A 22,118-nucleotide genomic window follows, 5' to 3' on the forward strand; every position below is an offset into this window, starting at 1 on the left:
ACAGCAGTTTCAGTTCACTGCGTTCAGCTGGTTTGCAGTAGTTAATATGGGGAATTTGTACCACGCAGGCGTAATATAAGACATAATTAACATCTTCAAAGCAGGTTTTAACTGGTTTACATTCCTGAGGTTATTACTTTAAAAGTGAAATAATAATAAAGCAGACATAAAGTGAGTCAAAGGCTTCAGAGGTCATTTAGAGGCTGCAGCGGTTGTTAGAAACGTCTCTCGCACAGAGCAAGGGGCGTCCCCCGGTGTGTCCATCTATTTATATTCTCCCCCCTTAATACGGTGCGCCATCCACAGCTGCCAGTGCGACTACTTTTGGAGCGACAGATCGTTGGGGAGGGACCGCCGGGGCTGAGGAGGGCTCTCGAGGCGGGCAGTACATGTAAGTACAAATGAAATACTTAATTCTGCCATTCTCATCTTCAAAAGTACAAAATCCTAGCAGGAGTCAGCTTGGAGAATATTTCAAAGTAGGTCACTTGTTGCCTGAGTCACCTGTTCAGTCTGACTTGGGGAGACACGGGTTGTGCATTGCACATTAGGGAGAATGGTTATAGTCTGGGTGTTCATTCACTTTAAATACCCCGTGGGTAAAAAAGTTTCATGTGGAAGACTAAATATTGCTGTTACGCACAGTTTACGCATTAATCTAATGTCTGTGCCAGAAAGTTACTTCAGAAATGTACCAAAAAAGATCGAGTGTCCGTATTCAAAGTGCTGGAAATTACTTCTTGTCGTATAATCCGTCAAACATACGTCAAACTTATCTTTCATGAATGATATCAAGTCACAAAGTACTGACCTTTATTTATCTAGCTAAAAAGTTTCATTGACATTACAACTGGCCATAAGCGCCAAAATCTAAGATAATAGTTGTATGAAATACTTAAAGTGGGGGGGGAAAAGGACTGCATTCATTATAATGTAGGTACAATACCGTAGAGCGGGGGTGGGCAACTCGAAGGCCGGTGATCTCACCCTGGGTCAACACACCTGAATCACATGGCTTCTGGAGAACTTCAACACATGTTGAGGAAGTAATTTAGCCATTTAAATCAGCTGTGTTGGATCAAGGACACATCTAAACCCTGCAGGACACCGGCCTTCGAGTTCGACACCTGTGCCGTAGAGTCATAAATATAAATGCAAAACAAGTAATTTCTTGATTTCATATAAAACCCCTTCTGCTGATTACAGTCTATTTACCAATATAAGCAAAGACATTATGCATAAAAAACACGGAAACACTGGGGAATCACTTTTTGGCACAACACTGGATTCATGTAAAACTTAATATTTGCGTCCTGTAAATAAGTTAAATGACTCATTGTTCAGCTCTTTGGTAGCTACGCATGTAGGCTGTTACCCTATCCTGAGTTGTTTAGACATCAAATGAGTTTTGATTTAAAAAAAATGTTCTCCCCAGCGTGAGGACTTTGCCACAATGTGAGTTTATATCTACATATAAAAACAGACGCGTCGTGTGTTAAATCTCACGAGGAGCTGATGAGGCTTACAGTAGGTGCACGATGTGAGAAAGCTGCTCTTCCTCTTCGTTCTCTCTCCCTTTAATATATTCAAAAGCTTAACACGTTCTTTTTCTGCTGGTGTTAATATAAAACATCCCCATCATGATTTATAATCATAGACTGTTTTTGAAATGCTCCTCTGATAATTTGCCCTTGAATTATGGAGATTCATTAGACGAGGTTGGTGCAGGTAGATGAACAGGGCAGGTGTAAGTGGCTGAGGGCTTTATCTTGGCCAGCTTTTAATCTGGTTTACTTTCCTGCTGCTCAGCACCCAAGGCCTATTTTTTTTTTAAATGCATACATGTTTTGCTTTTGATTTTTTTTTTCCAGTCTGTCAGAAAACTAGCAGTTAACTTAAGCATATACCGAGTGTGGGTCCAGAATTTTGGGGTTTAATTGCTACAGAGAAAGTCATGGCTGAAAGATAACACTTTACTGTCTCAATTCAACAATTAGAGGCTGTTTGTTTAACCTTCATCGCCTATTCATTTGAATATTATAGCTTATGAGTTCAGATCCCTGGGGCTGTGTGCATATCCAAAGCCAGTATCAGCTAGTGTCACTGGATTAGAACCCCATGATCCTCGCTGAGCCTCAGTGGTGCTCTCCCTTCCAATCGACAATTCTCCAGCTTGTCACATGACACATCGCTCTTTACACCTTTACTCATGTTTTCTTCACAAATGCGTACATGAGAGTGGCATCAGTGTGACTGGGGATGCTGGAGTGTTGCTCTTCCTGGGTCTGGACAGGTAGGTGAGTCTTCTGTGTTGACTTCTTTGTTTAAAGGATATGTGCACGTGTTTCGAAGTGACAACACAAATCCTTCAGCTGGTTGTCTCATGCAGGGATCACGGCATCTAAATAGAGCTTATTAAAGCTCTCTGTGGCATGGAAATTTGGGATCTGCAAACACTGCTGACAATGTCGCCTTCAGTTTAGTCTATCAAATGTGATATCTGGATATTCTGAGTGGGTTTTTTTTTTTTTTTATCAATGAAAGCTGGTTATGGATTTATGGAGACTTTTCTCTAATAGAGTAATTTGTTGAATCTATATCCATTTTATCAGTTCCTCAGTGTTTTTTATTTTTAATCTACAAGTATAGGAGCAGTGAAACCCACAAATTAATAATAAAAGTTGCATCTTATACTTTGTGAACTCTGCTGCTGCCAGCAGCATTGAGCCCTGTGGCAGATCCATCTGGCGGACTAAGTCTGTGGCTCATGCCGCTTTGTTCTCGCTCTATTGTGCTTCCTGCACCAGGAATGCTGACATCCACAGTTTTGGAAAACACACAGATACATGTGCAAACACACATTTATGTGTGCGTATATTTGTGAGCACTCGTTTTGGGAAACTAGCAGACAGTTCATTGTTCTTTTTAAATTTTAAATGCTATATTAGAATATTCAGTTTTGTTAATGTTGTTTGTCACAATGATGCCATCAGGGACTTTCTCTTCCTTGTACGTATTTGGAATATTATAATTCAAACAGGTTGCTATACCAAATGTTAAAAAAAATAAAATTGGAGCCATAGCTGATAAGATTTTGTTTGTGTTTTTGATGCAAAACATGCTTCATGTTGACAGGTTATCAACATGATGGAATTTGAAAAAGAAACAGGGACTTGTTCAGCTTAGCGGAAGAGACCAGCACGCCTGCAAACTGCCATCGAGACCTGGACCCGGAGAGGAGTTGAGCTGTGGTGTTGAGTTTCAGTGCAAGGGGAGATTCCTGCATGACAGGCTGGAACGGGTCATCTTACACAGACATGAATATAAGAAAAGGACTTTGATAAGACTTTGATGTACGCCACTTTTAGAAGAAATGGTTAATATGTAATGAAGCTCATTGGTGTTGTCTCTGACTTTTCTAGGAAGCCTGAAGGGCACTAATGTAATGCATAGTGAAATGTTTCTTATTTAACTAATCTATTTTTTATCTTTCAGGAGAAATACCTCATTCACTGTGGGACAGGCTGGATTTTAACCTTGGATTAATGTAATCTGTGAGGAAAACCAAAGCAAGAAGCTCATGGAAACAGAATTGTACTGGAAGAAAGTTTGGCTCTCATGTTCTGCCCCAGCTGAAAAGTGGAAGAAGAAGAGCTCATCTGTTTTTTGTTCCTATATGCTTTTTGAGGAGCAAACAACCATCTGAGTCCTTCTATGATGGAGAACGCCGTCCTGGAGCCCAGATCGGAGCGGATTGCCCGCTACAAGGCTGAGAGGAGGCGAGAACTGGCCGAACGCTTTGGCAGCATTGACGAGCTTCCTTCTAAGTGGGTGAGAAGGGATGAGAAAAAGGTTCATGAGCCAGCGAGCCAAGCGCATGGAGGAATGTTAAGCTCCCATGATCTGAGTGAAAAAGTGAACAGCAGAACACAGGATGTTACAAATGGATTAGAGACTCCTGCTGAGCCCGACTGCCTGAGAAGGTGAGCCATGTCAAGGGTGAAAGATGACTTCATTGAATGCCTTGAAGACTTAAATTTCAATCATAGCTCATTGTCATTGTTTTATTTTAGAATTACAGGAATTTGGCTGAAGTCTTGCAACAACTTCTTAGTGTGCAAAAACGATACAATTAGCACTTCAGGACACACACAAGAAACATGATAAGCCTCTTTGATGACCTTAGATACAGCACTGTCTTCCTGCTGTGGCTGCACAGGGTAGCAGGTGCTGCGAGCCTAATTTGCTCAAAAAACAATAAAACCCTAATTCTGGCAACATGACCATGACACTTGTCACCTGTTCACAGCTTTCAGAACTTGACAAGTTGTTGATACCTTCAATAGTTTGTATCATGGTAACTGCTAAGAACAGTGTGTGGCATCATATTAATAGTCAGTCAGATGACAGCGAGCGTGCATGTAGTGCAGATGGTTTAGATTTGCAGGTGGCTTCTTCTCTTCTGTGAAACCATGAAAAAAACTCACATATTTTTGTGAGTTTTTGAGACTTCTGCATTATTAATATGAACTGTGACAAAAGATTATGTTTTGTGCTCCTCATGTCATGTCCCCCATATCTGCAATCTCACCTCCTTCCCTCACTCATACCCTCCCCTCTAGGCAGGGTTCCCAGAACTCTGCTAGTATGCAGAGTGGGGAAGAGCCTCATGTCCCTCATGGACTCGACGGCCCACAGCTCCACACTCGGGTGTCCGTGGGCCAGTTGAGAAGTGCTCTTCTACAGCAGACGGAGAGCAGAGCACACCCTGAGAAAGCGTAGGGTCGCCTGCATGCGCGTGTGATCCGGCCTGTCACTAACAGACTGTTCCACTGTGTGATAATATTTCTCTTCATCTCAGCATCTTCTCCCCTTCTTACTTTCTTCTTATCCTACTTTGTGTGTGGATAGTAGCTTCCCTGATGCTGGGCAAGCCACATCCTCTCTGGATCTGGCTGTAAACCCGGGCTCTGAGGGGGGTCGGCGACGCACTCGGCGTTACTTCCCTAGCTCGTCAGGCGGTAACAGAAAAACTAGCGAACGCTTCAGGACACAGCCAATCACAGCCAATGAGATGGAGGAGAGCAGTGGGTAGGGACTGTTTCTTGTGGGCATGATAAAAAAATAAATAAATAAATGGGAAGATGAGATGCCTGGCATGGCTAGGACTAAAGAAAATATTGTTTGCTGTGTTTTCATATATTTAAAATAGTGTACGGCTAACATTTCATGGGAAAACTCATTAGGAACAAAATATCAGCCTTACCTGATGATACAGTACCACAACTTTTGTCTTATAGGAAACACTTATTTACCCTTGAATGATGCTTAATATTTGTTTCCCGTGATAAGAATGCACTAACCCTTCAGCTGAGGTGTGGCATGTGGAGCAGCTTTACATAAAAAAACCAATGGGCGGTGCATTTTGCATGAGTTTATCTTCCTTAATAGCCTCCACAGTGTTGCTTTACCCAGCATGCAAAACAGCACAGTGTGTTGACTGTCTGAGCTGCAAATTGAAGCAAAAAGACATATACTGTAAACACCAAGCTGGATCCAGATCTCCATAACAACATTATCTAAAGAGTCAAGCATATGTCACCAACCTGTCCACCTGATGACCTCATCCTTTTGCTATTTTCCTCCGATTCTTCTAGGTGCTTGGATCCAGAGAACGAGGAAAACAGCAAAGGTAAAGCTTTCTCCCCTATGTGTTTGTCATCATCTGTTATTTCCGTGTGCTTTGCTGGTACACTGTCTGGTTGAGAAGGAAGTAAAAATGACAACAGGGAAAACTTACATGTAATATATCACGTGAGGTATGAAAGAAACATAAACAAATTGAAAAATTCTGTGTACAATATTTAATTCTTGCAGAGGGCTTCCAACTTGCACAGTTGCCTCCATAAATTCATTTAATGGCTCAGGAAATAAACTGGGTTATATTTAGAGGATCACAATGCTCAATCTCTTCTGTAACGACAGACCAAACCATTTGGGCAGTGGAGCGGTGTTATGTACATCTAACTCTTGACCCCGTCATAAAAAGATGACAAGCAAGTCTTTACAGAGATTGACTCACTGATAGTTTACACCACAGATAATAAGACAGCAGACACAAGTGGCCTTTATTGCTGTATGGATGTTTAGACTGTTGTTTTCAGGTCACACTGTATATCATTAAAATTGTTCTTCACAACTTTTTACTCACAGCTATCATCAATACAGAGATACCCCCAATTCCTAGACTTAGATGCAGTGTATTTAAGCACAGTTCACTAAGAAATTGCACCTGTGTTTGCTCTGTCTGCACCTGTGTCTCTTCCTGCTGTTAACTGTTTAAAAGTTTGATGAACCAAAATCTCTTAATGGCTGTTTTTTAAAAAAAAAAATTATTTTCAAATGATGGTGTGTATTTTTCCACAGCAGATGTAAAAACAGATGACAGAGCCAAAATGAGTGTGGCAGCCAAGATGTCTCTGTTTAAAGTGAGTTTGAATTGTTACCTGCTTTTTTTTTTTTTTTGTTAGAATGTGAGATCCCACATAAACTCGCCTAAACACACACAGTAAATGCAATCACTCTGCAGTGTTAAAATTAAAGAAATGTATTCAATCCTTTATCATCTCCTGTCACCTCAGCTGCTCAACTTACAGTCTGAGCGCTGAGCACGCAGAACACTACCTGGTCCTGTTGAAAGAATATGAATGGTCAAAACAGGTGCTCTCCTTGGATCCACACTTTGGTTTGATGCTTTAGTACTTATTAAAGGAAAGACCAAGTCTGTAATATGATAGATACAGAGCCTTATCTCGAAGCTCTTTAAGCTCTTTAGTCTCACACAGATGATGAAATGCACTGTGGATTTTTCTATTATTCCAACATTTCAGCTGAGGCACACTTTTAGCAATAAGGCATCAGGTGAAAATGTGCCAGACACTGTATTAACATTAACAACCACAGCAGCTGTGGTATAATTAGCCTGCTGCTCTGTAGAGGCAGCAGGGGAGGTAACTGAAGCCAGCAGGTCTCTTGTTACATTGTGACCTGCAGCATGCAGCAAGTGGCCAAGATGCTGCACCTTAGAGCTCGCTGCTTTATTCACCGGCTATCTGACCCGCTTTACCTCCCTCCATCTGTTTATACAAATAGAACAGGGGACATCTCGAGGGGACTTTTTACTGCCATTTTTGTGGTCTCCCTCATTATTTATGCAACAGGTGGAGGCTGTAGATTGAGGCTCCTATTTGACCTGAATGTTGTCGTCCATCTGCATCACAGACTGGGTTCAAACTGATTTTTTTTTTTCACATTAATGTCCTCCCCACATCCTTCTCTGTAGGAGCTGGAGAAGTCTTCAGCCTCTGAGGCCTCGGCATTCCTCAAGCCTCGCTCAGGCTGCGTCTCTCATGAACGCAGGAGCCGGCGTGGCAACGACCATCGCTTTCTGACACAGCCAATCACCTGTGGAGAAATGGTGGCGATCAGGTGGGAGAGCTGTAGTGTTACCAAAACCACATCACATAATTAGCTATTTGACTTGATTGACAATCACTAAAAAAGTCATCTAGTTTTATTTAAGATTATGCATGTGTAGTTTTTACGTTTTAATTTTGTGGGAATAAATAAATACATGCTTGATGATTTAAAAACTTAAAATGTTTAAAAACGTCAACTTATTAAAGTCAAATCTGTGAAAGCAAGAGACCTTGCTTCAGTGGAATTAAGTACTTACTGTATGTCTTATTTAAAAGTAAGAACTTCTAGAAGCGTGTCTTATTTAAGCAGTTATTTTTAGGCTCCTATGTAAATGAGTAAAGAGAGAGTTGTTCAGTGGTTAGGGGGTAAAAAAACCCCTGCATTTTTAGAATCAGTAGTTAAATGTGACAAGATTTTCTTCAAAGCTTTGGTGACATATCTCTTCAAAATAGCCTTTTTCCCTACAAATTAAACTTAATATTGCAGCTACATTAAAGCTAATCTCACCAGATCACTGAGTTTTTTCATGTTATGTTATGCTTCTTTCCTACAAAAACGAGTAGACCAAGAAACAAGAAACAGTTTAAACTGTCATAAACCCATGCATCATGCAAAAACATGGTTGGCTCATACGTTTCCCAGCCTTTCTGTTTGGTGAAACAAGTTGCAAGGAATTTGTTCTGTCACATTCCTGGCCAATAAAGAGCCCCTGATTGGCTCAGTGTCACCATATTTGCTCTTATAAATTTCTCCCATGTGTTTCTGTTCAGGAGTTTTTCGGTGCCTGGTTTCGTTTGGCTGTAACTCCTGGCAATGGGTCACAAATATATGCTTTTTTTTTTTTTTTAAAGGAATGAGATTGTTGGAAACCAAACCAAAATTGGGATTGGATCTAGTTTGTTCAACCAGAATTATATGAATTTCTTAGGGGCTATTTTCAGTTACACATTTGCTGTTGTAGGGAGTAGCAGCAGCAGGACGATGTCTGTCAGATTGACTAAAAATAACCTGTGTGTGTTCATGGTAATGAAAAAACACCCACCGTTTTCTCCACTGCTTTTGCACAGCAGTGTAGATCAAATGTGTAAGGCATAGGAGATTTTGACTAAACATAAATTCTTCTCTGACTTTTTGGTGTCATGTTACGCATCAGCACTCCCAAACCAGCACCACCAGTGGAGGTCCAGACTGTGCAGGCTGAGTCAGAGGAGGATGGCGACGAGAGCTGCAAGCTGAGCATGAGCGAGAAGCTGGCCCTCTTCAACAAACTGTCCCTGCCTGGGAGGGAGGGAGCCGGGCCTGCTGACGGGCCCCCAGAGAGACGAAGGCAAAAGGGGGCTCGGTACCGCACGCAGCCCATCACAGTGGAGGAGGTCAGTCTGGTGGGTAGAAAGCAACAGAACAATAAATGGGAAACAAATGTATTTAGAACTTCATAGACCAGAAAAGGGGCAGGAGTGGTTATTAATAGCAAGGTTAATTTGTTGTCTTTCTTCACTTCTTGCCTGCTGTCCTCTAAGTAAATCTATTATTGATCTTCTTTGCCCCTTTTTAGCTCCAGAAAGGCCCTGTTCAGCTTCCTGCCCTCTGTTTGTCCCCTCATCTGTCCGACAGACAGCAGGCCTCGTCTGTCAACCTGAAACCCAGTGAGGTACGTCTTTCACAGTCCACATCAGATGCTGGCACTGGACTCGGAAAATCTGGTCCGACTCAACAGGGACCACAGTGCTACGACTCTGAGCCAGGCTTAAAAGGAATCCTGAAGAAGAGTCGCTCTGCAGGCTCGGAGTGGAGCAGGACAGAAGCCAGTCAGGTAGATGCATCATACAGCCATGAACAGAATGGTGGAGGCTGTAGAGAAGCGGCGATACACGGGAGCAAAGCGGGAGGTGAGAGGGAGGGAACTTCTGCAGCACCACAGAGAGACAGACGAGAGACCTCTGGTATGGAGGAAGGTTCGCAGTCTGCTGCTCCCTGGAGGCAGAGGGCTAGAAACAGGAGGGAAACCATTGCCTGCACACCAATAAGAGCCTTGTCAGAGCAGGATGCTCCACAGCAATCCTGCCAGTCCAAATATGAACTGAGCTTTTCCTCTGAGAAAAACAGAGTAGACATCAATGGAAGAGCCAAGTAAGTCATGTAAATAAATGACATGATCTGATAAGAACTGGAAATGTTTTTCTTCTATAGAGTCAAACTGTTGATATTGCTGCATATTGGAAAGGTTTGCTAAAGACTTTGAAACGTATATTATTGTGACATCTGTGAGTTAGATAATAAAAATGATTCTTTACAGTTTTCACCAGAAATATTAAGTTTTCAGCAGCTTGTATGTTGTTCTTTGATATGTTATATACTTCACACTGTGTGTAATGTGTCTTAAAGGCAGGAGGAAGACCAAAAGGCCATGAACAAGACCCATGACAACACCACAGATATTAAAGCTGTCCGGGTCACCTCAGAAGAGTGTGCGCCTAAAATGCAGGAGACAACCAACGGCAGCAGAAGTGAGGTGAGCAGCAAGGTTAACCACGTAAGACATGGACCATTTAAAAAAAGAGGTTTTGTCAGCGTTTACTTGCATGTCATTCTGTCTGATAACACTGAACGAATTCTAATAAAACTTTGTATTGGTGTAGAGTACGGTCATGTTATAAATCCATTAAAATTTAGCTTACATCCACCAGTTTCTTCAAGGTCAACTTTATGAATTATTGATAGTTATTCACAAAAATCGGTGAAACTCAGGAACTATGATTCTTACAAGAGTTGTGTGTCAGCATACTGAAAGTACAGCAGAGGATAAAATATCATGTCACATTTAACCTTTGACCTCTCCTTCAAGGTCAATAGATAATCTGAAGGTCAAAGTATATAATAATTATATACCACTATTTAAAATATTGTTTCTTGCTGCCACTGTTTGTAGCGACGACATATAGGAATAAAGGGAATGATATATGATTGTTACTTTTGAGATCTGACCTCTTCTCCAAGGTCAGATAAGGTCAAATATTCATAAAATGTCTTTGATCTTTAAAACTTTGCTTAAATTCTGCTTTCTTTCTTTGTATTGGCAACATTTAAGAAATGATACTTGTATATGGGGACTCTATATTATAGTTTAACTGAATGATATTAGGCCCTGCGACAGACTGGCGACCTGTCCAGGGTGTACCCCGCCTCTCGCCCTATGACAGCTGGGATAGGCTCCAGCGCCCCCCGTGACCCTGAAAAAAGGATAAGCGGAAGCGAATGGATGGATGGATGGATGGATGATATTAGACAATTCTATAAAAGCATTACAGAAGTTTTGCAGCATTTTTTTCTCTGAAAGAATTCAGTGAGAAAATCTTTGTTTGCATCACAGAGGTTACAGAGTTCACGCTTCTTGCCTGGTTTAAATTGAGGCAGAGGTTACATTTGTGGTTACATTTGGGTATTTGTCATACCACTGAAACCAGATATAGCATCTCTTATCTGCAGCACTCTGAATGTGGTATGTGCTGAATGTCCTGAGATCAGACTCGAGTTACCGCGGAATATATTGAGTCCAGTGAGTGTTTATGTACCAGGATGGGATTGGCTGTCCTATTACACGACGTGGAATGTAAACACACTGATTATTTGGCAATTAAATGATCTCAGCTTCACCATGCCGACACTATGTGTGGGATTTGTATATTAATCATTGTCCTACTTCCTTTTTATGTCTGTCATTTTTATACTTCTGGCAACATTTATGTTTGTTTGAATTCTTTTAAATGCATCTCCCTGTTTTCCATAGTATCATGTGCAGGAAGAGTCAAAAAACCCTCATCTTGAGAATGACAACCTTCAGTGCTGGGTAAGCCTCAATCTAATGATTCAAAACCCATCCTCCCTCATCTTGATTTTGAAACCACAGCCCTTTAGATTTTGAATAGCTTTGAACATCTGCAGCCTGCCCCTCTCTCTTCTCTCCCAGGAGCCCGTCTTTGCCTCTGTCTATTCTATCAATACGCCCCAATATATCATGTGTTTTAATCAGGTAATTGTATGAGCCGGTGCATGGCATTGCTGCTGTTTGATTTGGAGTGTTTTGTATGCTGTGAAAGGCTTTTGTCATCTCACAGATTCAGGCGGATGTGATGTGACAACCCTGTCACCTTGTCTCAAAATTACAATGTGCCACATCACAGCTCTCAGTTCACACTTTCCATTTAGGTGTGTGCTTACCAGATGTTCATTTTGGTCATGAAAGTTATATCTTACTCCCACGTTTCTTTGTGCATGTTTCTGACCTAGTTCTAATGGACAAAAGTAAATGTGCATTGTACAAAAACTCCTTAAAATATCTAATGCAAGGCAGGATTAGGCAGAAAGGAACAGACTGAATGAAATGTTACACATAGAAAGTTTAGCTCTATGTAAAATCTTTATATTTTGTATCTTCTGTGCAATCCACTCTCACTGTCCTAGAATGCAAAAGTCACCATTTCTGTATTTTGCTTTCACCTCCAGACTAACCTCTCCTTTGAGGCACAAGAAGTCTCCTCTCCTACGAACAATCAGAGTCAGCCTCAGTGGAGACATAAGGTGACGCACACCTGCATTTTTTTCATATTTGTGCGTGTATCTGCGGAAAAGCTGCATTGTAACGGATGCATTTCTCGGGCTCTGTAGGATAAAGGAACTGAGATTCAGATGACTGAATTTGGAGAATTGAAAACACGGCAGGAAAGCAAAGAGCAGGAGGCTGGAAGCACGGCTAAGACAAGTAACTCACTTATTCTCCAGTTCTCATACAGTTCTGCTGAGCATATTTTGGCCTTATTTATGAGTTTTTTCCCTCCTGTGTTTGCAACATCTAGGCCTTGCATCTGGCGAATCACAGAGAAATGGTATCGCTCACAGCAGGAGACACTCCACTGATGCTCCATCATGCAAAAATGAAGGTCAGAGCAGTTTTACACCACGAAAAACAAGCAAACAAATAAACAAACAAGTCTGTGTTGAGACTCAGTGCTTGTTTTATTCATCATCATATGGACAACGCTGGTTCCCACAATGTAAAAGCTCATTGAGGATCAAAGTATTTTAGCGTTTTCATTTCTTTCCCTCTCAGTGACTCCACAGAGTTCTTCACCAACAGTCACTACTCAGGAGGTAAAGGAAGAGACGCCTGTTGATGAACCAAACATGTTTGATGGCAGTTTCTACTGTGAGCAGTCACCTCCTTCAGCCTGCCCCCCACCTTGTGGTGGGATTGCTGCCTCAGAGGGTGAGCAGGACCTGGGAGTCTTCTGCCAGACCAACACACACATGTAAGCATAGTTTTTTTCCTGCAAATGTGAGATTAGATTGAGTCCGTGCAATTTCTAAATAGCAAATACAAAATATAATTGTGTATCTAATGTAGTTTTTATGCTAAAACTAAAAGAGTAAAAAGCAATTTTCCTGCAAATTTATATTCACACACACAGTAGCTGATATCTTCAGTAACTCTGTATTGTCTGTGTGTGCTTGTTTGCAGATTGACCTCAGCAGTAGCAGAGCACAGGCGGTCGGTACGTCCGTCCCGTCGGACTCAAGGCTCCAGAAACCCTCTGAGGGCTCTCGCAGCCAGAGAGGACATCAGGCAGGACTTCATGGGAGAGAGAGTCAATTCATCAGCTCAAGAGAGGATCCAAGCAGAAAAAAGTATGCTAATTTATGTTGTTCCCTTCTCTTGTTACTTTCCTTCTTTTATGTTGCTCAGCTACCTGATATTGCAGGTTTTTTTCTCACTATAGAGTCTAAGAACTCGTCTATGGCAGACTCACCTCCCTTAAGATCTGAAGAATCCTCCTCAGATGCAGAGACAGCTAAGTCTTACCCGCCCTTCAGCAGCCTGATGCTAATTCACATCAAAGGTCAGGAAAGGTTTGGTTCATCTGTGTGATGATCTGCTTGTGGTCAGGTGTTAAGGTTAACCAACACCTGTGATGACAGGTAGGCGGCATGTTCAGGTCCGCCTGGTTGAGCCTTCAGTGCGGTCACTGAACAGTGGAGACTGCTTCCTGCTGGTCACTCCAGAAAACTGCATCCTGTGGAGTGGAGAGTTTGCCAACGGACAAGAAAAAGCAAAGGTACCACCCAGGACAGAGTTATGGTGTAGTAGCAGCATGTATGACACATAAAATTACAGGGAAAGGGTAAAGAGGTGGATAATACAATACAAAACAAGAAAGTAGGATTAAAATTATTTCCCATTGCCAGGAAATATCTGACCATCCCTTAAACTTACTCCTCTTAGAAATTTACATGGGAAAGGATGTTTTAATAACTTCATACATATACCAAATTGGTTTACATTTATGCACAACAAATAAATGCATAAAATATTACCCTTCAAGACCCAAAGAGCATTCTGTGCATAAAATGCAGTGTTTGTAGTTCTTGCAGTAAATTGTAAGCATTAAACCTTAATGGACTCATAAAGGTTGGTTACAGTTTGTGTGTTAAATGCATAATAAAGGACAGTGATGATATGAATCAAGAACGTCATACATCACAGAGTTCAGTTATTGATTATCTAAGTATCACAGTATGTACCTTTACTTTTAAACATTAACTTTGGTTGCGTTTTAAATGTATTTATATTTGATTATGGAACAGTGTACTAAACGTATATGGGGACAAAGTGTGGAGACAAAGCACTGAATGAGTAATTAAGTCAACATTTTGAGATAATAACCCAAAATATTTCCTTACAAGCTTCCATAAAAAGGTGATATTATTGAGAGGACGCTGCACACTGTCACAGACTCTTTTATAGTTATTTGTACGTTTCTATTATTATAACAAAGGTTCAAATATCTGTTTGTCTAAAACTATAGCTGATTTCACATACGAACGGGTTGTGACACTTGTGAATTTATTTCTTTTCACATGCAGCACTCAGCCATGTTCTTGTTATTGGAAATATTTTGGTTTGGTGAGGCAAGTTTCCTGCAAGATTTCTAATATAGGCCAGCAAAGACTGCAGTAGTAAAATAAAAAGAAATTACAATATGCTTTTACTATAGACTATGTTCTGTTTGGGTTAGCATAGCAAAAAGGTCCTAGGTTCTAATCCACCATCTGCTCAAAGCCTTTCTGTGTGGAGAGATTGCATGTTCTCCCTGTGTCTCTGTGGGACTCTCTGGGTACACTGGCCTCCCTGTGACCCTGAATGGGATAAGTGGGAGAAAATGGGTGAACTATATTCTGTTACTGCTGATTATCATATTATTTATTTATTTTCTGTCAGGCCTCTGAGCTAGCTTTGTTCATCCAGAACCAAAGGGACCTTGGTTGTTTGGCTTCCCACGTTGTCCACCTGCAGGAGGGCATGAACTCTGACAGCAGTGTGGCTGCAGACTTCTGGAGTCTCCTGGGAGGAAGAACACAGTACAGAGGTTGGAAGTAAAACATGTACTTTTCAAATATATCAGAGAAACACATTTTGAATTGCAATTTTTCTCCTTTTATAATTCACCTGTTGTTTTTCATCCAAAACATTAGAAAATGTTTTTTCCTTTCTTTTACTCACAGGAGCTTGTGCTCCAGAGGAGGATGAGCTCTATGAGCGCGGTGTGGTGGAGTCCAACTGTGTGTACAGGCTGGTGGAAAACAAACTGGTGCCTCATGAACAGGCTTGGGCCTCCATCCCCAGCATCACCCTGTTGGCCTCCTCTGAGGTCTGAGCTTCAATTCTCGGCTCCCTAATTACTTATGTTGTAGTTGTTTTGGTTTTGGGTTTGTTTTTTTGTTCGTTAAATGCTTGATTGTAGAAAAATAATGGAAGAGAAGTTAATCTCTGACTCTGTTCATATCTCTTTGTCATGTATGCCCAGGCCCTGGTGTTTGATTTCGGCAGTGAGGTCTATCTGTGGCTCGGACAGGACGTTTCCCTCAGGAGGAGAAATGTTGCTCTCCAGTTGACTCACCAGGTGTGGGTTGGAGCTTATGACTACAGCAACTGTCAAGTAAACCCACTGGATCCCACTCAGTGTAACCCTGCAATTCAGCTGTAAGTCACTAATATATTACACATAAAAAGGAGCCTCTCTGTATACAACATTAAGTTTGCTGTGCATTCATAATATGCACTCTGTAGAAAGTAATTCTTGGTTAAGTGTGCCCATGTGACATGCTCTAAAAACCCTGCTTGATGTTTAAAGTCCAGACTATATTTTGACATTTAAAAGACATATTTTAAAGCAAGCAAGTGGACATGAACTACAAAATACTTGCAGAGAGTAAAGGTCTTCTCTCAGTGTACCATATTCCACAGTCAGAAAATATATTACAACTTGTGTATATTAAACAAGGTCTTTAAAGGGCTTCCTTTCTTCATTTATTTCAAGAGTTGTTTTTTTGCAGCTTAATGAGATTTAAGCTTTTAAAGTATGTGTGTATGTGTGTATGTGTGTATGTGTGTATGTGTGTATGTATGTGTGTAATTATGTCTCTTGGGAATGGATGTCTGTAAAGCTTGAGTCTGGACTAAGGCAGACTCTCTTTTCTATATTGTTTAATGCTTGTGTTAGTTCTTTTATCGGTTTCATGGCATAACTTTGTCCACAGACGAGGAGAAGGCCGTCCCAGCTGGGCTCTGTTCGGCGTCTTCACTGAGAGCAACGAGACAGCTCTGTTCAGGGAGAAGTTCCTGGACTGGATGTACAGGGTTGGAGGCAGAGAGGAAGCGGCTTCAGGGACGGATCAGACGCAGGTTCATATCACATTCAGAGATATGATGCGGCACATGCAGTTTTCAGACACTCAAACCAGTTATTGCACCAGTGTTTCAGTTATTGCACTGTTTGTGTAAAATTATAGATGTGAAGAGTATATCTAGATCAATTAGTTTTATTAAGTTTCCAGCTTGATAGAAAATTAGTCTCTATTAAAAATTTTTACTAAAAAAACAACAAATTTTTATTACTGGAAATATCTAAAACCTATTTATAACTAGCTACCTTTTATTTCTACTGAAACTCATGTGCAGATATCTAAATTTAAATTTTGACTTTTGCTTTTTAAAAGTTACTTTTTTTTAAACCACTGAAATTCAGTGTCTGCGCTTCCTCTCCATAGTCCATCCCAGTCCAGTCATCCCAGCCGCTCTCCCCTCCTTCAGACCTCTTGAGTCCCTGCGATGCCAAAGCTCTAGTATCGGGTCAGTGCTTAGAAGGTGACGGTTTGGTCCGTACTGTGCTGGCTGGGGTCGATGTCCAGAGAGGTCATGGTGTCATCATGCTGACGGAGGAACGTCAGATGGAGCTTAAAACGGTAGCGGTGGACACCTGGCATGTCCAGGAGTTTGACGACAGTGAAATCCCAGTGGAGAGCAACGGACAGCTTTATGAAGGAGACTCTTATGTAATCCGCTGGAAGTACAGCATCAGTACAGCTGGTCAGTAACCTTTTTTGTTTTTCTTTTCTAATAGATTGTACTTTTAATGCTATGGCAATATTCTGACTGAGACATTTTAATAATGGTTAACACTCTCTCTTCGTTACAGACAGCACAGACAGCTCAGATGAGTGTGGGACGGATCCAGCACCAAAGGAAAAGACGGCCTTCTTCCTGTGGCGAGGCCGTCACTCCAGTGTCAGTGGACGGGACACAGCTGCTTTCCTTTCCATCGGGATGAGGAACCACGAAGAGTCGCAGGTAAGCTCATAGCAGTCAGATTAGATCTCCTTCTTATATATAGTAGAACCCTAGTAACTGTTAACTTTCACAGCAGTGAAAAGCTTAGTTTTATCCTCACAAAGAACGCACGCACTTCACTTAGTAGAAACATTGCATTATGCGAGTATACCCAAACAAATTAAGAGAAACAAAGAGCACAAGCAAAAGTCTTTTACTTTATTTTATTACAAGTATTTTTTATTGCAATGCAAAGAGGCAGTGTAGGAGGAGAAAATAAGCCTAAATGGCTGTGTAGAAGTGAAAGAAATACATAAATAATTTAACAGACAATAAAAATGGCACCAACAACAACAAACACCCAGCAAAAGCTTCTGAAACATTTTAATGTTTATTAGAGTATATTTCAATACACAGAGGCATATAGTTGGTTTACAACTGCAGTAAAAGTTGAATGTAGTTTAGAGAAAAGTGGCTTGTTTTAAAGTCCATGGAGTATTTAAAGTATTAAGAATGAAAAAACAGACAAAGGTGATGACATTTTACTTTGTAAACCACACTACCACTTTTTGTTAGTTTGTTACTAGTTAGATAGTTACTAGTTCTGCCTACCTGCCCACACATTGACCCTTTTGAGAACAGATTATTACACAATGTTAGCCACAGAAGTTGAGATTATTTCTGCTGGCATGTGCACATCGGTGGGGAATTTATTATGAGGTTCCTTTGATAGCCACTAGTGTTCGAACTCTGGGACGAGCAGTATTATAGTGCCAGTCCGTTGTAGTGCCGTTGGCCCTGAAAGGCATCGAAACCTTAAAAGCACAAAAATCCAGATCCCGTAAAACAACTGAAGTATGAAAAAGCTGCAAAAGCTCACAAAGGACATATGAAATGCAATTAGAACACATTCTTGCATCTTTTTCTTCTTCACAACACCAACAAATCCTTCTTAAAAAAATAATATTACAAGAGTAAGAGGAACACAGGACAGAGTTTGAGAAGCCAGTACTATTGATGATATTTCCAGCAGACATAAGTGCATGCAGCTGTTTACCATCTTTTGTGTGGTGTGTTTTGTAAGGTGGTTGTGCCTCAGGGAAAAGAGCCCCCCTGTTTCCTGCAGCTTTTCAAGGGAGGCTTGGTCATTCACAAAGGAAAGCAAGAGGAAGCTTCCATCAACACAGGTGGAGTAAAATCAGCTTGGTTTTCAGTCCATTTTCCTTCTCTTCTTTGTTTGAATGTTGTGATTATCAAAACACAGAAAGCTGGCGTCTGTTTTGTGTGCGAGGGGAGCTCCCAGAAGAGGGTTTTCTGTTAGAGGTGGACTGCTGCTGTGCGGGTCTGAGGTCGAGAGGCTGTGTTGTCCTGCTAAATGGCCAGCAGGGAGTGCTCTATCTCTGGATTGGTTGTAAGGCTCACAGCAGCACAAAGGAAGTCGGCAAGAGGGTGGTGGAGGTCCTCACTAAAATGTGAGTCACATGTTCTTATTGCACTTTTTAAAAGTTCTCAGTATCAATTTTTATTTTTATTTTTGCTTGAATGTACTTTTATTTTTTGTTTGTTTGTGTGTTTTAGCTGTCCATCAGAGGTGGGTTTAAGCAAAAGCAGCCCTGTAAAGGTGCAGATAGTACAGGAAGGTTCAGAGCCAGAAGACTTCTGGACAGCACTGGGACAAAAGGACAGGAAGGCCTATGACTGCATGCTGCAAGGTGCAACGCAACACACACTGTGCTTTGCTGTGGACTGTAAGCCTTCAAATCATAGTAAGAAACAACTCTTTTGTAATGGCAGATCCAGGAAAGTATAACTTCACGCCTCGCCTCTTCCACCTGAGTGCCTCTTCTGGGAGTTTCCAGGCCGAGGAGCTGCAGAGTCCGATGCAGATGCCGGGGCTTGTGATGGCAATGCCTTTTGTCCAGGAGAGCCTATACAGTGTACCACAACCAGGTGAAAACAGACACAAAACAAACTAAATTCATCTTATATTCAACTCTGCTTTTCAGTTTCTCACCTCTGTCATTTTATCTGCAAAATAAACACATTCAAAAAGTAACAGAAAATTGCTTCCCTATACACTCATCTATTGTTTAACTTCATCTATCCTCCCCCCTGCCAAAAACATCAGTCTAATGTAATTCCACTTTATTGCCCAATTTCCCTCTTTGTTGTCTGCGTGCCAGCTTTGTTCCTTCTTGACAACCGTCTGGAGGTCTACTTGTGGCAGAGAGGTCAGCCTGAGCAGACTGAGAGCTCCTCAGCCTGGAAACTCTGGCATCATGAGAGGAAGTGTGCCATGCAGACAGCGCTGCAGTACTGCAAAGGTAGTAAGAACTGAGGGAGAGGAGTTGGTTTCATGCAGAACTGCCTGGAAGTAAAGGTACTGCCGATTCTTGATAAGTTTTAAAATGTATTGTTTATTCTGTATCCCAGAAATAAACCAGAGAAGGCCGCCACATGCGTATCTCATCCTCGAGGGGGCCGAGCCTCTCACCTTCACTAATGTCTTCCCGCGCTGGGAGAAAAGCCTTGAACCTCATGTACAGGTATGAACATGTTTATCCAGAAATGAGCTCAAATGTTATAATTTGGTTTAATTTTAACAACCTCTGAATCTCGTCTAATCAATATTTCTTCCCACTATGTGAACATTAAAAAGCATTCCTTTTAAGGGCTCATGTACAAACTTTAACTGTGTCATAGAAGAAGGCGACCTTGTAGCATCTAAGATAAGTTAGCCAATGAGCAGCACCTTTTCCAACCAAGATCACAACACTATGTGTGTTTGGTACTTTAGATTTAATTACGCTCATCACAAATGATACAGAGGTTGGATAAATTCATAATTCATGTTGATGTCTGGGGATAAAATGGATTCATTGCTGAATAACATGCAAAGCTTTCCTTCTTTCACTCTTATTTTATTGCTTATTTTTATTGCCTTGTCCTTACATTACATCCTTAAACCTCATTTATATAAGAAAAATTAAGATTAAAGTTGCAGAAGTGATATCTGTGGTATTTTAAGGCCACACATGAGAATCAAGGTTAATTTTTTGTTGTTGTTGTTTCTCTGTGAATTTTAAAAAGGAAATTATTGTAAACAATTTTTTTAGGGGGGTCTCGGTGACTAATATATATATTTTTTTTTTACATTTTTTTGCACATGGTTCAAAACTTTAAACATCACCTGTGGAGAACCTCTCATAACTGAAAGTGATCAGCCCCACCTTCATGAGTCCCCTCAGTGTGGTCATTAGTTAAGAAAGGGCACCACGTGTCAGTCACAGGTCAAATGTGGCAACATGTCTATTTTTTTGCCATGTCTCACTCCTTGGGTGTGACTCAGGGTGATACAGGGCGAGCGAAGCTGACCTTGGTGCAGGACACCCTGGCCCAGCTCATGAAGACCCAGTATCCTCTGGAGGAGCTGCTGCGGAGCCCCCTTCCTGAAGGAGTGGACCCCCAGCGCCTGGAGGTCTACCTGTCCAATGAGGACTTTCAGGTAAACTCATGGATGATGTCACCATCTTGCAGTGATGTCCCCTGACCAGCAGGCTTCAGCCTTCACCAGATTTTCCAAATGAAAATACTGAAGATGCTCTCATGTTTATAAGCTAATGATAAATATAGAGCGGAAGTTTTGCCGCAACTTTAATGTTTACATTTGTATTGGATTTAAAAATTGATTTCTACTTTGTCTCCTCCATAAATAAATTACTTCAATTATGTTTCAGACTATTTTGGAAATGAAGAGAGATGAATATGCCTCCCTCCCAAGCTGGAAGCAAATTGATCTGAAGAAGAGCAAAGGGCTGTTTTGTTAGACAATGAAATAAACTGGAGGCTGACTGATGCTGTGACAGCAGAGACTTCCTTGTCTGCTGCGAAAGGAAAATGGCATGGGGGGACATAAGAACCATGTTTCCACACAAAGAATTGCTCACAGCATAATACAACTACAAAGAGATCACTTTTATTTATGTCAAATTAGTGTGTGGACTTTTTATTGGACATTCTTTAAAGCTACCAAATGGTTGAGAGAAAATAAACAAACTTTTTTTACTGTCTGTGCAAATCAGTGAAAGATAATAAAAAAGGTTATATGGGAGTAAAATAAAGACATCAGTAACAAACATTGGAAAGAAAACATAGGAGTGCTTACAAAAAGATTAATGCTAATAAACAATGTAAACAGACAAAAAAAGGCTAACCACTTCCTAAATGTTTCCTACTTGATCAATATCTTTCCACCAAAATGTTCTGAGCTGCAGTTTCTCCTCAATTTTGATTCTTCTTCCCTGCTTAACGATTGCCACAAGAACCTTAAAATAAAAGTGCATGGCATTGTAATCTGTGACGTGTACTTTACAATCGTGTCACACTGATGTGTTCATTTGTCTGGAAGCCTTGTGTGCACAAAGCTTTGTGCCATGTGTATTGTAGCTGTGGCCAATGTGCTCATTGTGGCTGGGAGCGATGCCTTATTAAGGCTCCTTGGGGATTCACTATTAGCTATGCATGAAGGGACAGGTAGACATGCTCCAATAACGTCCCTTTAGCTCAAAGCAACACGCTAATTCAGTTTCACCTCAATCAACACACTGTTCCAAACACCCTCATAACACAGCAGTACACAAAGACATACTGTATCTCTCAATGATGCATGGAAGCCCATTATTTATTAAAGGAAAAACAATCTATGTAACACATGTATTGCTTAACAAATTTTGATGTGAATGTGTCAGTCTACTTTAATGTTTGTGGGTTTTTTCTCTTTTTTTGTAGTATACACATAGAAAGGGATGCTACAACTGGATTCTACAGCAATTTTTTGTTATTTGTTTTTAAGATATCACTCTCAGGTTGGTTCATTGTCCATCTCCGACATACCCCAAAAAGACCCTAAAACAAAACAGAAACAAGAGTAGCAAACAAAAAGAACCCCTAGTATTTTGTTAACATGATCACATTGACA

At 41.0% G+C, this 22,118-nt stretch overlaps 1 protein-coding gene across 11 annotated transcripts; it reads left to right on the forward strand.

The window, feature by feature from the left end:
- The first annotated feature begins 279 nt into the window (after nucleotides 1-279).
- Nucleotides 280-22,093, forward strand: svilc (supervillin c). Of its 11 annotated transcripts, none has more exons than XM_042220608.1 (34): nucleotides 296-391; nucleotides 3,136-3,353; nucleotides 3,496-3,983; nucleotides 4,623-4,778; nucleotides 4,912-5,091; nucleotides 5,658-5,692; nucleotides 6,427-6,488; nucleotides 7,343-7,488; nucleotides 8,633-8,861; nucleotides 9,035-9,609; nucleotides 9,865-9,991; nucleotides 11,267-11,326; nucleotides 11,447-11,509; nucleotides 11,983-12,057; nucleotides 12,145-12,238; nucleotides 12,333-12,416; nucleotides 12,587-12,785; nucleotides 12,995-13,161; nucleotides 13,254-13,373; nucleotides 13,453-13,589; nucleotides 14,753-14,900; nucleotides 15,037-15,182; nucleotides 15,339-15,514; nucleotides 16,072-16,216; nucleotides 16,582-16,900; nucleotides 17,010-17,161; nucleotides 18,225-18,327; nucleotides 18,405-18,612; nucleotides 18,719-18,852; nucleotides 18,935-19,090; nucleotides 19,324-19,464; nucleotides 19,574-19,686; nucleotides 20,490-20,645; nucleotides 20,878-22,093. In XM_042220608.1, exons 3-34 carry the CDS (start codon nucleotides 3,715-3,717, stop codon nucleotides 20,965-20,967), a joined length of 4,965 nt encoding a protein of 1,654 aa, XP_042076542.1. In that variant the 5' UTR covers nucleotides 296-391; nucleotides 3,136-3,353; nucleotides 3,496-3,714; the 3' UTR covers nucleotides 20,968-22,093. The 11 variants fall into 11 exon arrangements, with proteins under 11 accessions (XP_042076541.1, XP_014188936.1, XP_014188935.1 ...); XM_042220609.1 differs by lacking the exon at nucleotides 296-391 and adding an exon at nucleotides 1,465-2,293; XM_042220607.1 differs by lacking the exon at nucleotides 3,136-3,353 and having other exon boundaries at nucleotides 280-391.
- Nucleotides 22,094-22,118: the final 25 nt, after the last annotated feature.

Source organism: Haplochromis burtoni, unplaced genomic scaffold, assembly GCF_018398535.1.
Source record: "Haplochromis burtoni strain Fernald_Lab_line unplaced genomic scaffold, NCSU_Asbu1 Contig_52, whole genome shotgun sequence".
NCBI lineage: Eukaryota > Metazoa > Chordata > Actinopteri > Cichliformes > Cichlidae > Haplochromis > Haplochromis burtoni.

Bases quoted from the DNA above. Each gene is read 5' to 3' on its own strand.
- svilc (XM_042220607.1), top strand. From the start codon at position 3,715: ATGATGGAGAACGCCGTCCTGGAGCCCAGATCGGAGCGGATTGCCCGC. The intron at 7,489-8,632 runs GTGGGAGAGCTG...GTTACGCATCAG, and splicing joins GGAGAAATGGTGGCGATCAG to CACTCCCAAACCAGCACCAC. The intron at 12,058-12,144 runs GTGACGCACACC...CGGGCTCTGTAG, and splicing joins AGCCTCAGTGGAGACATAAG to GATAAAGGAACTGAGATTCA.